Here is a 21,106-nt window from a genome sequence, read left to right as displayed (position 1 = left end):
TGTGAAGATGGAGAAGCTGGCAGCCAGCGCAGCTCATTCCGGGATCCCACCTAACCTGCCCACCCTCCTCCCATTCCTCACCATCTATCAGTACTCCCACCTGAAGCAGAGGGTGACGTTGTGACCAGGAGTCAGGGTGTGGCCAGAGTCACTGTCTTACCAGGGTCAGGGCTTGGTCTGGATTAGAGTCAGTGGTCAATCTGTGATCAGGACTCAGGTTGAAGGGTAAGGGGTCAATCTTGCCTCCCTACTCAAACTCGGTCCCTAGGAAAAGGAACTAAGTTTATTTGCATTAATACATACTTGAAAAATCAGACTGAAGTTGTTTAAAATTCCAGGTATCTGGAAACTCGACTTGGGAGGGAGAGGCATTAAAAAGTTGTGTGATACAACATGATAAATGTAATTAACGGTGCTGTATTTTATATATGAAAGAGTAAATCCTGAGTTCTCATCACAAGGAAAAAATATTCTTTTTTATTTCTTTACTTTTGCATCTGTATGAGATGATGGATGTTCACTAAACTTACTGTGATAATCATTTCATAATGTATAAGTCAAGTCATTATGCTGTACACTTTAAGCTTATACAGTGCTGTATGCCAATTATAACTCAACAAAAGAAAAATAAAAGTTGTGTGATTTCTTAACTTTGAAGAACCAGACATGAAGAGTTAATTACCAGACCAAATTCACTCTAAAGGAAGGGCTCTGGGGTTCTATCACTTGCCCTCTCTTATAGTGTTTTAAGGTAAGAATATAGATGGCAGAAAATAAGATTTAATTGATAATGAACCTGGGTATGATATGATAGATGAATTTAGGGAGTATTCTCTGAAATTAAGACCAGAAGTCTTTATTAAAATATAAATGGTAAGGATAGGTGTGTAAATGAGTAAATTTGTGGGCTGGTGGGTGGTGGGAACACCCACTTGATGGCTTCTATTTCTTTGGTGAAAAGCAACTGTAAGGAGGGAGGGAACAGAGGCATGTAGAGGGCTGAGAAGAATGGGGAAGATTTGAAAAGCTGATACGGAGAATGGTAGAGAAACCAGACTGGGAACAGTGGAAGTGCTGAGATTTAAATTTACAACTGGCAAACAGTACACTTGTACAGTTTTCTCCAATGGGTATCTATGTTTTAAAGGTAACTCCATTATTATAATACCAATTTTCAAATGTGAATGACTCCTCATTTATATTTTAAAGAAAAATTTTGGCACTAATTTCAGAGAATATTCACAATTTTTAGTTATGACATAGTAAATCTTCAGTTACTTTATTATTTTAAAACACTTGCTGCACACTATTTACAATAGCCAGGTCATGAAAGCAACCTAAATGCCCATCGACAGATGAATGGATAAAGAAGATGTAGTACGTATATACAATGGAATATTACTCAGCCATAAAAAGGAACGAAATTGGGTCATTTGTAGAGACGTGGATGGATCTAGAGACTGTCATACAGAGTGAAGTTAAGTCAGAAAGAGAAAAACAAATATCGTATATTAACACATATATGTGGAACCTAGAAAAATGGTACAGATGAACCGGTTTGCAGGGCAGAAATAGAGACACAGATGTAGAGAACAAACATATGGACACCAAGGGGGGAAAGTGGCGGCGGGAGGGCTGGGGGGTGATGAATTGGGATATTGGGATTGACATGTACACACTAATATGTATAAAATGGATAACTAATAAGAACCTGCTGTATAAAAAATAAAATAAAATTCAAAAAAAAACCCACTTGCATATTTCAGTAAGATATATGAATGGAACTATCACCTGACATGACTGAAAAAAGACTAGAGTTGGCCAGTTATGTCCCACCCTAATTTAACCAAGGAAAGTGAGAAAATTAACTGCATCTTCATAATCATATAATTAGAGCTACTTCCACATGCATTAAGTGTTGTCTGGTGGATTATTTTATAAGCATTTATTGTCACCCACTACTAGGAGCCCCGGCAAACACTGATTTCCCCTTTTTTGCTTGTCCTGTGGGTGTAGATGCTGGGTCTCATAATGAAAATTTACATGCATTATTTCATTTCATCCTCACATCAGTGCTAGCAGGAAGACAGTTTTGCCCCCGTCCTCTTTCTTCCTTTCTTCCTCCCTCCCTCTCTCCCTTCCTTCCTTCCTTCCTTTCCTCTCTCCCTTCCTTCCCTCTTTCCCTCTTTCCTTCCCTCTCTCTCCGTCCCTCCCTCCCTTTTTTCTTTCTTTCTCTTTCCTTCCTTCCTTTTTTTTTCTAACACATTTTCTCTCCCTCTGTCTTTTCCTTTCTTCTCCTTCCCCTCTTCGATTATTATTTTGACGGTGTGATGGTAGTAAATCATGGCAAGATGACCTCTAATTTTCTTGTTTGTTTGTTTTTCTAAGGCTCTCCCCTTCAATAAAGTTTGCTTCTTGACCGGGCATAGCTTATCAGTGATCACTTATTAGCAGTAACTTCTCCACATTAAAAAAGGAAACTTTAGTTGCTGGTGACAAACTCTGGTAGACATAGAAAATTCTGAGCTAAGAGATTCGGAGATAGATAGGCTTGAACTGTTCACGTTATTGTCATGGTGACTTTTTTTGAGATAACAATAACCTAGATGTAACCCCTTCACTATAACTGGTAGTATTTGGATAGACCTGTGGTGTAGAGTTCATGGGCAGAAAGAAAGTCTTATTATACATAGGCCCTGTTCTAGGTGCTTGGCAGAATTAGAAAACTGAGTGAACAAAACAGACCAAACCTCCTATTCTCTTGTGGGTGAGGGGAGACAGACAATAAACAACTTAATTAAAAAAGTAAATGATCTCATGTAATGTAGTATATAATAGGAGATGTTAAGTAGATAGAAGAAAGAAATAGGGATCTAGACTGGATGAGTGGAAGGTAGCTGCAATTTTACATAGCATGAACGGGATAGGTTTCATTGAAATGGTACCATTTTAGCAAAGACTAAGGAGAGGAGAATTTGCCATATGGGTATCAGGGAGTTCAGGGTTCCAGGAAGAGAAAACAGCCAATGCAAAAGACTAAGGGACAGGAAATTATCTTCCCACTGAGTTACCAGCCACACAGACACTACCTCCTGTGGGCATTAGGGAGTCACCTCTCTGAACTCTGTCTCTTGTGCTTCCTGAAGCCCATTTAGTCTTTTTTACCCTGTGATCTTTATTCCAGGAATCAAACTCACCATCAATAAGTCCATTCTAGTTTCCCCCCTTGATGGTCTTTTTCTTTTTTAAAGATGAGGAAGCTGAGGCTCAGAGAAGTTAAGTAGGTTGTCCAAGTTTCTTCAGGTAGCAACCTGGCTGCAGTGCCCTCCCATACCCTTAATCACTAGGTTCTCTTTCCTCCTGACAAAGGAAGAATTGCATGCTAGGACTGTTTTTGAGGTATTTCAGAACCGGGACTCTGGAGCATGAGTAGACCAGCATTATGTCCTTGGTCTAGTCATTAAACTCTGTACCCTCTCTAATCCCTTCATCTTTAAAGTGGGGGAAATAATAATTCACAGTGTTGTTTTCAGGTATAAATGAGGTAATGAATGATTCACTGTGTTCTGCGAAGACTTGTTAATATTAATGAAATACAACCAGAAGACAGGAGACACAGCTCCCTCCCTAGACCATGAGCTGTTGAGGGTAAGGACTTGGCCCAGCACTTAGCAAGATCTCCTACTTCGAGTTGTGTGAACTGAGTCTAAGTTTCTCTATCTATAAAATGGGAACAAAAATATAACTATCTCATAGAGTGTGTTGTGAGGCTTAAGTGGGTTAATATATGTGAAGTGATTTGAACAGTGTCAGGCATGGAGTAAATGTCAAATATATTACATAGTGTATAGCACCCTGAAATGTTAGTTTTGTTTTTGTTTTTTACTTTTATCACTGTAGGTCCTCAGTAATTGTTTGAGGAAAGAATACAAGGAATGAGTGTCATTAATTGGCTGTAATCTTGGACAGACCTTAATCTCCCAACGCCTTAATTTACTCATCTGAAAAATGGGAATGGTAATAATACTTGCATATTTTTCAACAAACATTCACCCAGCACTTACTTTCTCCCACTGTCTATGTACCAGCGATACAGAGAAGAGTGACAGGATCTGTGCTCATAGGTACAAAACCATCCAGCACAAGCTACAGTCCAAGAGCTAGTGTGGCACTGAAAAGAGGTTACCAGAGTCCAACAGGTACTTACCTCTCCTTCACAAAGTAGTAGGTGGCCTTAACAGCACCTGTCCTGGAGATGTTGGTGCTGGTAAAGACCTCATTGGCCACCAGGGCAAATCTGTCTGGGTCACTGCTTGTGGCTCTGAGGACCACGTAGAGAGGCTTGCCAAGGGGAACTGGTCTCTTCTCAAGTGGAGATGAGAGCTGAGGGTCTGTGAAGATGCCCAGAATGACAATGGTGTCCCCAGTGCCCGTAATATAGATGGTGATATATCTGGAGAGGGACGGGAATGAGACCCTCACCACCAAACCCTAGAGGTAGGGGCATCACTCGCATTCTGCCTTGCACCCTAGGTCACTGAGCACTGGTAGCCATAGAGAACGAGGTGGGGGGAGGAGCAAATCTGCTAACTTTCCTCCTGGACCCCCTAAAAAGTGAGGGGCCACATCACAGATCCCCAGACCCCAGGACCCTTGAAGCCATCTGAGCCATCCTACCTCAAGGTAATTTACATAAACAACCCATAATGCGTTACTTCACAGAACATCTTTTTCTTCCAATAATACTCCGAGTCTCAAAAAACCCTGTTAGGATTTTGATTGGAAGTGTGTCGCAATTAAAGATTTGGTAAGAACTGACATTTATATGATACTGAAGTTTCCTGCCAACAGCAGCTCCTTTGAGAAACAATGGAATGTGGCCTGAACTCTAAGTCAGACCTGGGACAGACTCCCAGCTCTGATGAGGGGACAAATCACTTTATGTCTCTGAGTCTCGGTTTCCTCAACTGTAAAACAGCAGTGATAACAATACTTACCTCACTGGTGGTCATGAGGATTAAATGAGATAATGCATGTGAAGCACTTAGCACAGTGCTTAGCATAAGTAGGTGCTCAATAAGTAGAAACTGCTATTGATAATAATTATCCCCTTCTGTGCCTCCTACCAAAACTGTTATCTGCTTCCCGGGTGTTCTGCCAAGGATACTCCTGGCCTTGGAAAAAGTCATGACTCATGGGATTGCTAAGACGTGCCATTCCCTGCCACCTCCCAATATCTTCCCCTATATTGTCCTAGGAGCTCAGGATCCAGGGCTGCACTCCTCCATCGGGCTCAGTGAGGCATTGGGGGTGGCGGCTGATCTTTGCTGGAGTAGGGCAGGGGAGGGCAGCAGGGGTCCAAGCCCCTGGGCCCTCAGTTCTGGGCCAGATTGAGAGGGAACTAGCCTACTGAAACCCCAAGCTATTGGCCCAGCCCAGATGGAAAGGACAGAAAAGGGGAGACAGCTGAGATGACAAACAGAATGGAGGGAATAGACAGACAAATATAGCATCCTGGATGAGGATGGATGGGCAAAGCCAGAAGCTCTTTGGAGGTCATCCCATCATGTTCCTGCCCCCAAGCTCACTGGTGCCCCAAGCCTTTCAGACAATTTAGGGGTGGGTTGGGGGATGGCTGTGCTCACATGAGATCTTCCTGGGGACACTACTTGACCTTCCACCACCTTCTTCCCCCTCCTTGGTGAGCCAGAAGGCTGAGAGCCCCCAGAGAAGGATGGATGGAAAGGGTGTATGTGGCTACTCACCAGGCAGATTGAGGGCTCCATTCCCAATAAATAGCAGCAGCAGCAGCAAAAGCCACTGGCTGCCCGTCGTTCTGCTGGTTGATGGTCCTGGAGTCTTGGCCCAAACAGGGGAACAGATAGCATTCCAAGACAGTGAAGCACTGCTGGGGTGCCACCTCTCACCTGCCTGCTGAGTGCACCACCCCGGCCCCAGTTGTCCAGACTCCTTCCCAGCAGGCCCCAGGGGGCTTTTCAGGGCTGGAAGCAATGCCAGTGGGAGGGGATGAAGGGTGGAGTTTCCCATCACCGGCAATCAGTGGGCCTCTGGGGATTCCCATTCCAACTGGTGAATATCCCCAAGGCCCCTAGTTGTCAGTCTTTGCTGAACCGCTGGGCAGAACTCTCACACCTCTCTTCCAGCCTCCCCCTCACACAACATCAGGGAACCTGAGTCTCAGCCATACAGCTGATCTCATCAGTCTCCCAACTCTGGGGCTGAGTGCCGGCCATTTGATTTTAGAGCTGGTGCTCATTCGTATCCTCTTCCGATTGCACAGATGGGGAAAATGAGGCCCAGTGATTTGCCCAAGGATGAGAATCCACCAAGGCAGCTCTTCATAGCGCCCACGACTGCCACAGCTTTCTCAGCCTCTGCATTGCCTGGCTCAGGAACCTGCTGTGGCTCTTTGGTATGAAGCTCCCAAAGAGGTCTCACAGGTCCCAAGTTCTCCACCGGACTTCATTCACCTGACCCTCAAATTCCTCCTGATGCCTTCCAGGAAGCTTCAGTGTTCTTCTCCCCCAGAGAGCCTGCCAGGACCCACACTTCACCCAGCCATTCTCCATTGATCCAGGATAGAGCTTCCTGTACCTGCATGACTTGGTCGATGGTGACCCCATCAGACTAGAACTCCCCAGAATGAGGACCAGTCTCCTACACCTTCAGACACAGAGAGAGGGTAGGGTGTCTCCTCTCCTTCATAAGAGAGGCACTCCCAACTGTGAGGACCAGATTTTCACCCCCCGAATTTAGGACCCTAAGGGCAGGGATTATATCTCTACCATTAAGTCAAAAATTTTCAGGGTGTGGATTTTCTTTCCCATTAGACTGGAAGCTCTGGAGGACAGTCAGTGACTCTCCCATTGGACAAACAGGCTTTCGAGGGGCAAGGCTGCCCCAAGGGTTTGGAGATCCACCAGTCAGACACATTGGTCCCAACACAAAAGTTTATTGTTGATACAGATACCTGGCCCCATTGGCCTCACCTTTCTTCTCTCGGTGCTTGGGCCCACTTAGACTCCATCTAGTTCTGGTCTAGCAGGATTCCAGGGATGCCCATCCTCAGGGCAAATCCTGGCTGCCTTGGCCAGCACCCACTTCTGTGCTCATCCTCATGGTAGGGCTCCCACTCTCATCCAGCATCCTTCTCCATCCCGGCTCCTCTGGACCTGGGGCTCACAGGCACAAGCCCTAGAGATGCTGCCCCCTTCCATCCCCAGGCATCTGCCCGGGTGTAAGGGAGAGGATGGGTTCAGGCCAGGATGTGCCAAGTCATGCTAGTGATGCAGAAGATGCAGTGGCTGAGTGTGTGTGCTCATGCCCGTTGGCTCCCGTCCTGCCCTCTCTGCGGCTGGACTTGTGTTTGTTAAGGAGTACATTTGTGTTGGATTCCTGAACCTGCAAACCAAGAGGTCTTCTTGTCAATACCCCCACCCTGACATGGCAGACACCCCCTTACTCCCCTCCTTCAGCTCAACAGCTGTTCATCCAGGCCTGGCAGGAAGTCCTTCACGTCTAACTCTAGCCTGCCGAGTCTGCTCTCCGACCGTGGGAGCTCAGGCCGTGGACATTCACAAGGCTCCCAGTCTGATGGTGTGGGAAGCAGAAAGAAACTAAATAATGTGGGAGTGTGACTTTTTCTCCATAGAATCTTCCTCCCTCAGGAGGCTGCTCCTCTTATGCACCCTAGACAGGACCTGGGGGTCCTATGCCCCCAGTGGGCCTGAGTATCTGTCACTAAGCAGGAACTGAACCTCTCAAGTCTCACTAAGAAAGGGTAGGTTTGATGGTGCTGAAGACAGAGATGGCTCAGTGGATGGAGCCCTATGGGAGGGGCGGGGCCTCCAGAAGAAGGAAAAATTGGAACCTAACCAGATTGGCGGTGACTGCTGGGGTGCTTGGGAGTCTAGGGGGCCGGCCAGATCTTGGAATAGACAGAGACCTTCACTAATGGGGTTGAGGCTGAGCTGGGTGGCGTGGCGAGGTGAGTACCCATTGGGTAGGAGAGGGAAGCTGCACCTTTTCCCTGTTGACGAGCGCGGTGATCAAGTCTTGCTGGCAAGTCATCTCACGGATGGCTATGGAGGACCCGCTCACACTCGACAGGCTCCATGACAAGTGCCTGTGCATCAGCTCCTCCTCCTGTTCCTGGTTGAAGCGGATGGAGCGTACTTCGTCCACTATCCTGAGGGCGGAGGGGTGAGTGTGTTCCGAGGGTGAGGGTTGGAAGGCTGCCTTCCCATCTTTTCCCTAGTGTCCAGCCCCCTTCGCCCTCCCCCTTTACTCTGAGAGAGACCCAGGCCGAGGCTCAAGGCTCTTGTGAGATGCGAGGAACCGGGAGGTCTGGATTCCAGTTCCCTCACCGACAGGCTGGGGAAACTGGGCAATTCACCTAACCTCTCTGGGCCCCAGGGTCCGCATTATAAAATGGTGAGGGCGTGGGCTTCCCTGGTGGCACAGTGGTTGAGAGTCCGCCTGCCGATGCAGGGGACGCGGGTTCGTGGCCCGGTCCGGGAAGATCCCACATGCCGCAGAGCGGCTGGGCCCCGTGAGCCATGGCCGCTGAGCCTGCGCGTCCGGAGCCTGTGCTCCGCAACGGGAGAGGCCACAACAGTGAGAGGCCCGCATACCGAAAAAAAAAAAAAAATGGTGAGGGTTTGAGGCCAGAAGAATCTGAGGCTCCACTCAGCCCTGACTCACGAGACTCGAGGGCACCCCCAGTACCCGCCCTACGTGTTGAGCTCATCTCGGATCTCCTTGTACTGCATCAGGTTCTCCTGTATTGCCTCGAGCACCAAGCAAAAGTTGTCGAATGTGTTTTCTGAGAGGTTTGTCGGGAGGCCCCCCATAAACGGCTCCTGGGGGACGCCAGATGTCTCCAAACGGGCGACCACACAGTGCACCAGCGGCAGCTCGTTATTCCCATTTCCCTCCTCGTTGCCTGTCTGCGGAGGGAGAAATGGAGAGGGAAGGACAGCTCAGCTGGCACCCCCTCCCCTTGCCCCTTCCTGCTTGGCTTCAGGGAGGATGAGTCTCAGGACACCAGGGTTCTAATGCCCCTTGTTTCAGCTCTAACCAATCTTAGGCTCTCTCCTTTGCTGTGGGAGCTCAACTTGAAATGTGTGAGCCCATCCCTCACCTTTTTGGAAATTCTCACCCCTTTTCAAAACTTAGTGCTTCCTCCACCATTTCACTGATAAATCCTACCCAGCAAACTTCTGAAGCCCTATCTACTCTCAAGTCACAGCCCACAGCACTCAACATTTTAGGCAATACTCCACCCTACACTCTCCAGCCTTTCGGAAGCTCTACCCCTGAATGAATAACACTATAGCTAATATTTATTGAGTTCTTAGTATGTGCCAAGTACTGTTCGTTTACCCATGAAATTATCATAATAGCCCTATGAAGTACTATTATTTCCATTTTACAGGAGAAGAAATTGAGGCTTAGATTGGTTAAACGCCCTAAGGTCACTCAGCTGCTTAGATTTTAGTTGCCATAGAACAAGACACCTAGGAACTCCACACCCCTCAGAAGCCCCCGCTGCTGAGTTGGCCGTGGGCAATGCTGCCTCTGCATCTCAGGCTTGGCTTTCTTCAGGCCCTCTCGTGTGCACGTGCACACAAACACACATGCTCAATTCAGCACTCATATACACTCTGCCTCCCCCGGCTCTGCCCTCCCCGTCTCACTCACCTCACTGAAGGCTATTTGATGCGGTTGCCCCTGTTCGTCTGCCTTTATCATTTGCTCCAGATTGGTGGTCACCACGACGACCAACAGGTTGATGCCAATGAAGGCACCGACGGTGATGAAGATGGCAAAGTAGATGGCGCCCCCAATCTCCACTCCGTACTCCCTTGTCTCCATCCTGGAGATGGCAGTCAGGGGCCCTATCACCTCCCTGGCCCTTTGGGCCTCAGTTTCCTCATCTGTGAAATGGGGAAATTATCTCAAGGCCCACTGGGACTTCTGCTGCCTCTCTGCTGTTGTGGAGCTCTAATGCCTTACTCCTAATTGTCCCCGCAGCTGCTCTTTACTGAGCACCAGCTGTACTGCCAGACAGTGGGCGGTCCTCAAGCCAGCCCTGCAAGGTGGGGATTTGTATGTCAGCATTATCGAGTTTAATCTATTGGCCACGTTCTTTAGTCATGTCGTTCTTATTATAAAAAGTAATTCAAGCTCATTATAGAAAGATCAGAAGGAAAATATACAGGAAAAAAATCCCACTCACTGTTAATACCTATTGTTAATCTCCCATAAAATACTTTCCCAAGTAATAGTTTTCTCTCTCTTGCTATGCGTGTGTGTGCATGTGTGTGCACACAGTGCCAGTCTCTACTAATTCTCACAGCAATCCATGACACGGTTAATAATCCCCAGTTGACAGATGAGGAAACTGAGGCTCATACGGCTGCATGGCTAGTGCAGTGAAGCAGACTCAAAACCCCAGGCCACCTTTATTGCACACTCCATGATTTTTCCACTGCCTACATCATAATGGGTAGTGAGTGCAGAAGCCCCTTTACCAACTGGGCTTCTACTCTCACACGAAGAAGATAAAAAGAAAATCACTCAGGGGGACCCACTCCCTGGAGTGGACTGGAAACAAATAGGGTTTAGGCTTAATGGGAAAGAGGTAAAGAACAGAACCCAGGTAGCCATCTGTGGCCAATAATGACCTTGGGCAGTGGGTCTCAATGAATAAATGAGACCCTAAGTTCTCAGGAGTCCAGGCAGTTTGGTGGGCTCCAGTGTGGGCTGGGAGGCTGCCTTGGAACCTTAGATGCAACCACAGACCTGCTCCCTTGCCCGAGGCCTAGCTGCCCAGCTGCTGAGCATAATGGGAGAAATCTCCATGAATAGCCTGCAGTGGGACCTTGAATGGGTGGAGTTTTCACTGGGATGACTCTTCAAGTAGACTACAAACCCAGAGCCCTCAGCTCCAGGGAGTCTGCTTTTCTCCAGTTTAAAGCCCCAGGCATCCCCCTCCTGCTGTGCCATCCTCATCCCAAGCCCTGGAGCCGCACTCCCACCCAAGAGCCTGTCTCCCTCCCCAGTCAGTTTTTTGCCCCTGGGAGCCCAGCCCCTCCCTGCCTAGCTCCCCTGGACTGGCCCCCCCAACACTGGAAGCCCCATGGGCACTCACTGAAAGTCACTGTAGATGTCCACCCAGCCATCCTGGGTGATGCAGACGAAGAGGGTATACAGGGCAACCTGCATGTTCTGGAAATGCTTGGGCACGAACGCACCAAAGAGAGTGACCCCAAATACTGAGAACACCTGCCAGAGAGACCAGAGACCGCCCGGACTTCACCCGAGGAACTTGGGGACAGGACATGCAAATGAGCTGCCAGGGGAGTCACAGGGCTTCAGGCCCATAGCCTCTCCTCTTCTCCAGACACCCTGTATCCCCAGGGACCTAGGGGCCTGTTCAGGGAAGGGGAGTAGCCGGGGGCAGGGGAGGGCACTGACCAGCATGAAGAAGAGGATGAGGGCCATGATGTTGGCCATGTCGGGCACTGACTGCAGGATGACACGGATGATCCGGGCCAGGGGCTCCACCGCCATGCACACGTGCACCAGACGAAGTGCCCTGTGGCAGAGCCGCTCAGGGGTGCCCCTTGGCCCTTCCCAGACCCCTCCTCCTCACCGTCCCCCCATCTGCCCAAAAAGGCAGAGCTGATCCCCACCGGGTAACAACCCCTTCCTCTCTTTCCCAGGGTCCAGACAGGTCCCTTCTTTTCTCAGAGTTCCCAGCTTACCTGAGGGTGTAGGTGATAGAGATGGCACTGAGTTCATTAACGAAGAACCCCACGAGCAAGATAAAGATGATAAGGAAGTTGAGGATGTTCCAGCCGTCCTGGGGGGTGGGCCAGCCCCAGCAGGGTCTGTCAGGCGCAGCCCATGGGTTCATCCTGGGTCTGCCCTCCCTACACCCCAAGGATGGGGGACTCAATGGTCCTCTCGAAGCAGGGCCAGTCATCTGCCATCCACTGCTGTTACTCGTCCTGCTGTCGCCCCAAACATGCCACAAAACATGCATGCGCTCGCTGTCTCATACATGTGTCAATAGCCAAGTGCAGTGTCTGAAGCACACAGTGGAGTCTTTCACATATACACAGCCAGCTCCTAAGCTGAGTGCCCACCTTGGCTAGTGCGCTGCTGACAATGGCCTTGCCCTGCAGTTAGGTGACCTGAGAGTGTTTGGATGCTCCAACTTTGTGTGACACACACTACAATTAATAATAAAATGAAAATAAATACTGATTAAAACATTAAGGGGGCTTCCCTGGTGGCGCAGTGGTTGAGAGTCCGCCTGCCGATGCAGGGGACACGGGTTCGTGCCCTGGTCTGGGAAGATCCCACATGACACGGAGCGGCTGGGCCTGTGAGCCATGGCCGCTGAGCCTGTGCGTCCGGAGCCTGTGTTCCGCAACGGGAGAAGCTGCAACAGTGAGAGGCCCGCGTACGGCAAAAAAAACCAAAACAAAACATTAAGGAACAGTGCTTCAATAGTCAGGTCAGAGGTGAACTAACTCTCACTGTGGAAGAAAGGCACATTTTGCAAGCCCTTTGTCCAATATGGCACAAACTCTTTTAGAATAGGGATGGAGGAAGGAAGCTCATGTGTATGACAAATTTGAGCACAACCACTACAGAGGAGAATTCGCTCTAATAAACAATCCGCATGCATGCACTTGAAAGTGTGTGTTGGGGAATGCCACTACAAGCAGCTTGATGTAGCTGGAATACCCAAGAGTGAGGCCAGGAGTGATGAGGCTGCAAAAGCAAGCAAGAGCCACATCATGGAAGGCCTTAAGCACAGTGAGGCATTTAGCCCTGATCCTATAAACGACAGGGAGCCCACTGGAGTAGTTTAAGGGTACTTTGTCTTGGGCCTTCGGAAAATTACTTTGATCACAGGTCGGGTACACAGGAAGCCATAGCAACATCCTGGTCAGAGAAGACCAAGTAAGAGCTAGAACAGGGATAGCAGAGATGCAGAGGCAGCAAGAAATCTGAGAAATATTTAGGTGGTGAAATAGTAATTAATGGGTTGTGGAGGTAAGGAGAGGGAGGAGTCACACAAGGGCCATAGAAAAGGGGGCACTGGGGGCAAAACTCTGGGGATCCCCACGTGCCGGGGTAATATTTGAGATATTAACTTGCAGACTTTCCTCCCTCCCCTGCATTCTCCCTTTCCATCTACCCATTCAACAGGGAGCAGTCCTTGTACACTGGGACCAGGGGAGGGGTTGGGGGTGGGGAAGGAGACGGCAGAGGGCCTCTAACAAGCCCTGGCTTTTGGCCCTGGGAGGCTGGCCCCAGATGAAGGTTAGGGTTTGGGACATTAGTTCTCAGCCATTAGTTCTGGAGGGTGGTTTTGCCTTCCAGAGGACATCTGGCAATGTCTGGGGACATCCTTGATTGTCACAGGTAGGAGGGTGCTAATGGCATCTAATGGGTAGAGGCCAGGAATGCTGCTAAACATTCTACAATGCACAGGACAGTCCCCCAACGACAAAGAATTATCCAGGCCAACATGTCAACTGTGCCAAGGTTGAGAAATCTTGTCCTTGATAGGACAAGCAGAGTGGCTTGGAAGAACAGAAGATTCTCAGGCTTGCTCCAGTTCTCTTGTGCTAATGAAACACTGGAGCTTAGCTTTGAAAGTGCAGCCCCCTTGAAAGTGCAGACCTTCCTAACTGCTAAAAGTGAGGCAGGCTGGGACCTGGGACCCTTGGCTGCAGTGCTTGCACCTGATACACGACTCCTGGAGCAACAAAATACAAAGAAACTATAAGGGACTAAAAATAACTGCCCACATGAGCAGCTGGGGCAAATTATGGACAAAAAGATACAAAAGGTCCAAATGCCACTTCTGAAGAGCAGAGAGCAAAGGCAGGGGGTTGGGATCAAAAGCAGGGTACTGTGCATGCCCCTTGCACACAACATCACCAAAGGGGTGGGCAAACCACCCAAGCCACAAGCTCATCCCCCCTCCAAAGCGAGTGAGCAAGGGAACTTGTTCTCTCTCCCCCCTGCTGCAGCAGAGGCCCCAGTAAAGCCTTGCCTGAATTTCTTCTCTGGCCTCTGATCAGTTTCTATTAATTAAGGAGGCCAAGAACACTGGTCAGTAACAAAAATCTCACGTCTACAGGCAGGAAGAAATGTTCTCTCTTATGCAACAGATGTCTGCCTGTAACCTAGAGCTAGTTCTGAAAAACTGGTGCATTAAAATATTCACAAAAAGCATGGTACCTATTCTCCTCTCCAGTGTGGAGACACGTAAATATGCACCATCCTATTATATTTTCTGTTAATAAACATCCTCCCAAGTGGTGTTTTCACAAAGCAGTCTTTAAGACATCTGGGGCTTCCCTGGTGGCACAGTGGTTAAGAATCCGCCCGCCAATGCAGGGGACACGGGTTCGAGCCCTGGTCCGGAAGATCCCACATGCCGCGGAGCAACGAAGCCTGTTCACCACAGCTACTGAGCCTGTGCTCTAGAGTCCGTGCTCCGCAACAAGAGGAGCCACCGCAATGAGAAGCCTATGCACCGCAAAGAAGAGTAGCCCCTGCTCGCCGGAACTAGAGAAAGCCCATGTGCAGCAACGAAGACCCAACACAGCCAAAAATAAATAAATAAATAAATAAATTTATATTTAAAAAAAAGACATCTGGACTTCAGAAATATTGTTCTAGGTTCTACATTCTGTGTTCTATGAAGTGATACCTCTAAGCCCTGGAAAGCCTGTAATTCGAATTGGTTTTCCTGGTAAAGGTATTTAAATGATGATTCCTTTTAATGAAACGTATAAAAATCTGATAGAGGGCCTCCCTGGTGGCGCAGTGGTTGAGAGTCCGCCTGCCGATGCAGGGGATACGGGTTCGTGCCCCGGTCTGGGAGGATCCCATATGCCGCGGAGCGGCTGGGCCCGTGAGCCATGGCCGCTGGGCCTGCGCATCCGGAGCCTGTGCTCCGCAACGGGAGAGGCCACAACAGTGAGAGGCCCGCATACCGCAAAAAAAAAAAAAAAAAAAAAAAAAAATCTGATAGGTGTTTTTTTTTAAAGCCTCTTCTTGCACATGCCCAAAGACAAGATAAATCCCTTGACTCCAGAAATCCCTTGACTCTAAAAGTCCTATTCAAACAAAGAATTTGAGTCTTTGTCTCATTTTATGTAATGTTAAGATCTGTTCCCACCCAGACAGCTTTTTGATAACCTCCAGAAGAGGGGTAGGCAAACTATAGCCCAAGGGCCAAATTGACCAGCAGCTCCTCTTTCTAAAGACCCTCAGGTTTAAAATGGCTTTTATATTTTTAAATGGTTAGGGGGAAAATCAAAAGAAGAACACTGTTTTGTGACATGTGAAAATTACATAAAGTTCAAATTTTAGTATTCACAAATAAAACTGATTTGGAACATAGCCATGCTCATTTGTCTATGTACCGTCTATGGTTGCTTTTGTGCTCTCACAGCAGAAGTGAGTGTTTGCAACAGAGACTGTATGGTCCACAAAGCTTAAAATATTTATCCGGCCCTTGTGAAAATTAATAAAGGAAAACGTCACTACAATGGAATTGGGAGGCCAAAAGGGGGAGCTCTCACGCAGTATCACTAGATGTCAATTACAGGAAGAATTGTCAATTACAGACTTCAACAGAAAAATCTCAAAGGGGAAAGAATCATCAATTACAGGCCCCAACAGGAAAAGATGTACATTGCATCTCCTACAAGAAATCAACTATTCCAGCAACCCAGCCAATGAGAGACCATCATCACCCTGATCGCTCACTTTTCTCCAGTAGATTTTGGTTCAAAACAACCCTTCCCAACTTCCTCCTTTTTCTCTATAAAATAACATGCCTCTCCATTGTCTGTTGGACTAGCCTTTGGCTTTTGCTGTAGTTTGCTAGTCCTGATTTGCGATTCCTCTGCTATTCCCAAATAAACCTTTTTTTGCTCGTAAAATAATTGTTTTATTCTTAAGGTCAACACCCTTTACAGAAAATCTTTACTGACCCCTGCTCTTGAACCCTGTAAGTTAAGGTGGTTACTCTCAACTGTATTTCTCCAATAAGGAAACCAAGGTTTGCCCAAGATCGCAGAACTAGGGAAGGCTGGGTCAGGAATTGGAACCCCGGGAGGCTGCACTTCCAGTACAAATTACTTTCTGCCCCATCACAGACATCTCAGAAGTAGTTAGTTTCTCCTTCTGCATGAGCACACATGCACACACATGCACACACACCCCTCCCCCTGTGCACCTTGCAGGGCCAGGTGCACAGGGATGGGGATGGGGATGGGGTGGGGATGGGAGGAATAGATGTGATGGCAGGGAGGGCCCAGGATCTCACCTTCCAGAAAATCGAGAAGCCATTTAGCCAGCCGAGGAGAACTTCACAGATAAGGATAGTCAGCACAATGTCATCTATGGTAGAGAACAACTCATAGTGTTTCTACATGGAAGACAGAGAAAAGGAAGGGCAGAGAGGTGAGTAAGGGGGGTGGCAAGACCAGGGAGAGAGCATGTCTGCAGGGGAGGGGAAGCCCAGGTTCTTACTGCTCTTCATCCTCAGCATCTTTGTAGGACCATAAGACCACAAATGTATTATTTCATGTTACCATCACCATCGTCCTATAAAGTTGATTTTATTTCCATCTTGCACTTGATGGGGACCTCAGAGAGGTGCCCAAGGTCAGACAGTTAATGATAAAGACTGTTGTCTGACTACAAACCCTTGTTCTTAACCTCTAGAGTAGGAAAAGGGAGGTGGAGAAAGGCAGAACAGACTCCAGGATTGGGAGGAAAAGACCTGGCCCTTGAGATGGAGGACACCAAGCCCCATCCTTGCTTCTCTGATTGTCCCAACCACTCCTGCTGCTCCAGCTCCCAAATCCCCCCCCCAGCCAGGCCTGACCAAACTCCTGGGTATCCCCCTACTCACGGGTCCAAGACATGTTCCCTGGGTGGATGGATTGATGGGTGGATCCATGACTTTGAATTCTGTTTAAAACCCAACTCACATTCACGCAATCTCCTGTTAAGCTGTGACTCTGCTATAGTTTGGGACATGAACAGCTCCCAGCCCCTGACTCCACCCTGGCAGTTACCAAAGTCACCTGGACTCCTCCCTTTCCTCACCTCCATGGCCCACAGACTCAGTGCTTCAAGCCTCTTGCTCCCCACACCTTGCCACCAACCCCATCCACCAGCCAATGCGAGGCTGGGCAGAGTTTCTTCTTCTTCTTTTTTTTTTTGGCCACACCACGCAGCATGTGGGATCTTAGTTCCCCAACCAGGGATCGAACCCAGGCCCCCTGCAGTGGAAGCGTGGAGTCCTAACCACTGGACCACCAGGGAATTCTCTAGGCAGAGCTTCTGAAACTCAGATGGGAGCTAAAGTTTATGGGCTTCCAGCCTGTTCCAAATTCCAAAGGGCATCATGGGCCAGGGACGTCTGCCTACAACAAGGAAGGGCTTTCTTTCCCTTCATCTTTCCCTTCAGCTGTACCCCACTGGCCACTGGTGGCAATAGGCTCTCCTTACTATTTATTGAAAGAGCTTCCTAAACAGTCCCCCTGCCTTCTCCAAGTCATGAACATCTGTGGCTAAATCGGAGTTGCCTTCTCCACCCACAAAGCTTCCATGGCCCCCTATGGCCTGCAGGGTGAGGTTCAAAACCAGTCTGGCATTCACAAGTCTCTAGGATTTGACCTTCATGGGCACATACCCTATATCAGGGATTTTAGCATTTTTGACTGGGACTCAAAGAAATATATTTTACATTTTACACCATAATGCTTTCTCTCCCTCCTCCCCTCCCTCCCTCTCCCCCACTACAACTTCTACTTCATTCTTTTTCATTCTACTTCAAAATGCTGCTATCTACACTCTGAACACATTTCATGAGCCATTGATGGGTTTTGATCTGCCCTATAGTCCATGCATTCTGCAAACCTTGGCAATTGGGTTTCTGCCTCCACCACATCAGAGGCAGCTCTTGTCAAGGTCACAAGAGCTAAACAAGGGATGCTTCAGAGTCCTTTCCTTGCCTTGTCTCCTAGCCACACCTGACCCTGTGCCTGCTCCCTTTGGTAATGCGCTCTCCTGGGGTTCCTCCCAGTCCTCTGGCCACTCCTCCTAAGCATCCTTTGGCATCTCCTCCTCTATTTTCTGCCCTCTACTTGGAGGCTCTCCTCAGAGCTCTGTCTTGGTCCTCTTCTCAGAGCTCTGTCTTGGTCCTCTTCTCACTCAACACTCTCTCCAGCCAACCTCATCCATTCCTTGAGCTTCGGCAACCATCCACCTAGATGCCAGTCACTCTCACGTTGCCATACTTTAAACCCTGGCTTTCCTGGATAAACAACAAGTCCTACTGTATAGCACAGGGAACTATACAATATCCTGTGATAAACCACAGTCAATATCCTATGATAAACCACAATGGAAAAGAATATAAAAAAAGAATGTGTGTGTATGTATATATATATATATATATATATATATATATATATATATATGTATAACTGAATCACTTTGCTGTACAGCAGAAATTAACTCAACATTGTAAATCAACTATACTTCAATTAAAAAAATAAAAGTAAAATAAAATAAACTAAACATTGGCTTTCCAATGACATAGGATAAAACCCATCCTCTTTAACAAAACTTAAAAGACCCTGTGTGATCTGGCTGCTGACCACCTCTCTGAACTCATCAGTCACCACACTGGACATTTTAAAAATATTGATCTTCAATAGCACAATTCATGTATATGGTAGACTCCTTGTAAGAAATTAAAACATCAAGGGTAAGACCCAAGCCATAGCAAGCTTCAAGCTGGACACACAGAACTCACTTCCATGCTGTTTGTTCTGCCCAAGACACTCTTCTCCACCTCTCTCTGCCTGGCCAACTCCTATTCATTCTTTGCTCTCTGCTTAAATGTCCCTTTCTCCAGGAAGCCTTCCCTGACCCCCAGATTAGGGTCAATGCCTCCTTTGAGCTTCCACATACTCTGTGACACCCAGGCATTTGGAATGATATGTCTGTCTATCTGAGACAGAACTGGGTCTGTTGTGTCCATACCTGGCACTGAGTGCAGTATCTGGTACAGAATGATTCTCACTTAGTGGCTATTGATTAAAATGGGATACCCTTCCCCATAAGGCACCCATTTGCCTGCCTCTGCTCACACCATTTTTCTCTTGCCCTTCCTCTGCAAATCCAATGCATTTCTCAAAGCTGGGTCCCCCCCACCATGAAGTCTTCCTTGATCTTTAGGAAAGTCAGCACTGACAGGCCCTTGAAGAGCATCCAATCCAACCATCATGAACAGATGAGGAACCTGAGGCCCAGAGAGGGAAGTGGCTTGCCCAGGCCCCTGTTAGATCAGTGGGGTCAGAGGTCAGGCTGGAGTCCCACCTGGCCAAGAACGGAGTTAGTGCGGAGAGCGATGGTGATGGCGTTGACCACCAGCAGCACGGCCAGCAGCAGCTGGAAGGCCGGGTGTCGGAGCAGCTTCTTGACGTACATGCAAGTGATGAACTCCTGCGTGTCCCAGGCATCCTGGGAGAGGGCGGGGGACCTTCCTTCAGGCAGGTGTCACCATAGGAAGCCTCTGCCTGGAAGTTTGCTCTCAGTAAATAGGGACCCTTGGGGGCCACTCTTGGGAAAGAAGTTGCCTGAGAAGGGATCATGGAACGGGGGCCTCAATGTAGAGTTCACTACCTAAATGGCCACTAAAAGCGGGTCACTGCTGGGTGGTCTTTGTTGGGGTCATTGTAAGGGAGACAGACTCTTTTGGGGTCTCTGCTGGGGAGTGGCTGTCATTATATAGGGGCTCCTGTAGGGGCACAGCCGGGTGGTTACTAACATACCATGGAGGGGGTGGTCACTGCAGGGATCACAGCTGGGACATTTAGAAGGCAGAAGGGGCAGTGGTATTCTGAGGGCCGGTTGCCCCATAGACACAGCTGCACAAGGGTCACTGTGGGGGTGAGGATTGCTGCAGGCCCCCCGACAGGCTGCAGGCCCGGCCTCGGCCTTACCTTACTGCTGGTGATATCTCGGCGGTTGATGAGCATTTGCTCCTCTGGCTGGAGGTAGGGCTCGTGAGCGGCCCTCTGCAAGGGTGAGGAGAGGGCCCATCAGTGCAGCCACTGCCCCTCCGGACTCAGTATGGTCCTCCAGTGCCCCGTCCCGCCCCAGGATGCCCAGCTTGGGCAGGGCAGCCAGGCAGGTACCACCTACCATGTGGTTCAAAGGCTTGATATAGGTGGTGTCGGTCCAGTGCTGCCACCAGGTCCTCTGGTTATCCGCCATAGTTGCTCAGTGTCCCTCCCACTCCTCAAAGAAACTTCATTCCAGCCGTCCTGCCTCCCTTCGTGGTGATATCATAGAGGCCTCTGTGACCTCCACCTGTCCGCATTCCACCAAGGAATTCTCATACCAAGAGAAGCTCTTCCCACTGACTCACCTCAGTATGCCACAGAGGAGGCCACGGACACCAAGGGGCTGGGTGGGGTCAGAGGCTGATGAGAGCAGGTCAGGTCTCCTGTGCAGCCTGGATGGAGACACAGGGGCGGGTCCCTGCTCTGCGTCTAGGAGCTGGAGGTGAGACTGGGCTAAGGAGAGAAGAGGAGAAAGGTGTTTCGTTCTGTGGTCCTCCTCCTAGCAGACCTCAGCCTGCAACCCTGCCCGCCAGCTACCCCATCCCACCACTCCAGTCTCCAGGGCTGCCCACCCCCCCCAGCCGCCTTTCCAGGCAAGGTACGTTTCCCCAGCTGTAGAGTGAAAGGCTGTTCTCTATTTTTCACCTTTCGCCCCTGGAGATGGGGCAGGACAGCACTCCGGTCTCTGAAGGGCTGGGGAGAGATGGGCATGGGTAGGAGTCCCCACCACCCTGGTAGCATGGGGCTTCAGGTACAGAACCCAGGCTGGTGGGCCACACAGTGGGCTAGTGACCAAAAGCGCTCACCGCCCCCCACCCCCGACAGCTTTTCATCCCAGTCCCCTCCGGGAAGCAGATTCCAGATTCTAATACAGAAGTCAAAGGCACATGTAG

The 21,106-nt window shown here is 48.9% G+C and overlaps 1 protein-coding gene across 1 annotated transcript; it reads right to left on the bottom strand.

The window, feature by feature from the left end:
* Nucleotides 1–87: 87 nt before the first annotated feature.
* On the bottom strand, nt 88–20,364 carry CATSPER4 (cation channel sperm associated 4; the record flags this gene model as incomplete). Its single annotated transcript, XM_082612115.1, has 13 exons — nt 88–100; nt 4,208–4,453; nt 7,346–7,422; nt 8,044–8,209; nt 8,758–8,969; nt 9,724–9,898; nt 11,177–11,310; nt 11,503–11,623; nt 11,793–11,890; nt 16,394–16,495; nt 19,465–19,608; nt 20,091–20,165; nt 20,293–20,364. 13 exons carry the CDS (start codon nt 20,362–20,364, stop codon nt 88–90), a joined length of 1,635 nt encoding a protein of 544 aa, XP_082468241.1.
* Between the last annotated feature and the right edge of the window lie 742 nt (nt 20,365–21,106).

Source organism: Mesoplodon mirus (genome assembly GCF_964341445.2).
Source record: "Mesoplodon mirus genome assembly, chromosome: 3".
NCBI lineage: Eukaryota > Metazoa > Chordata > Mammalia > Artiodactyla > Ziphiidae > Mesoplodon > Mesoplodon mirus.
The sequence above is the reverse complement of the archived record's forward strand: the minus strand, read 5'-3'. Positions and strand labels throughout refer to the sequence as shown.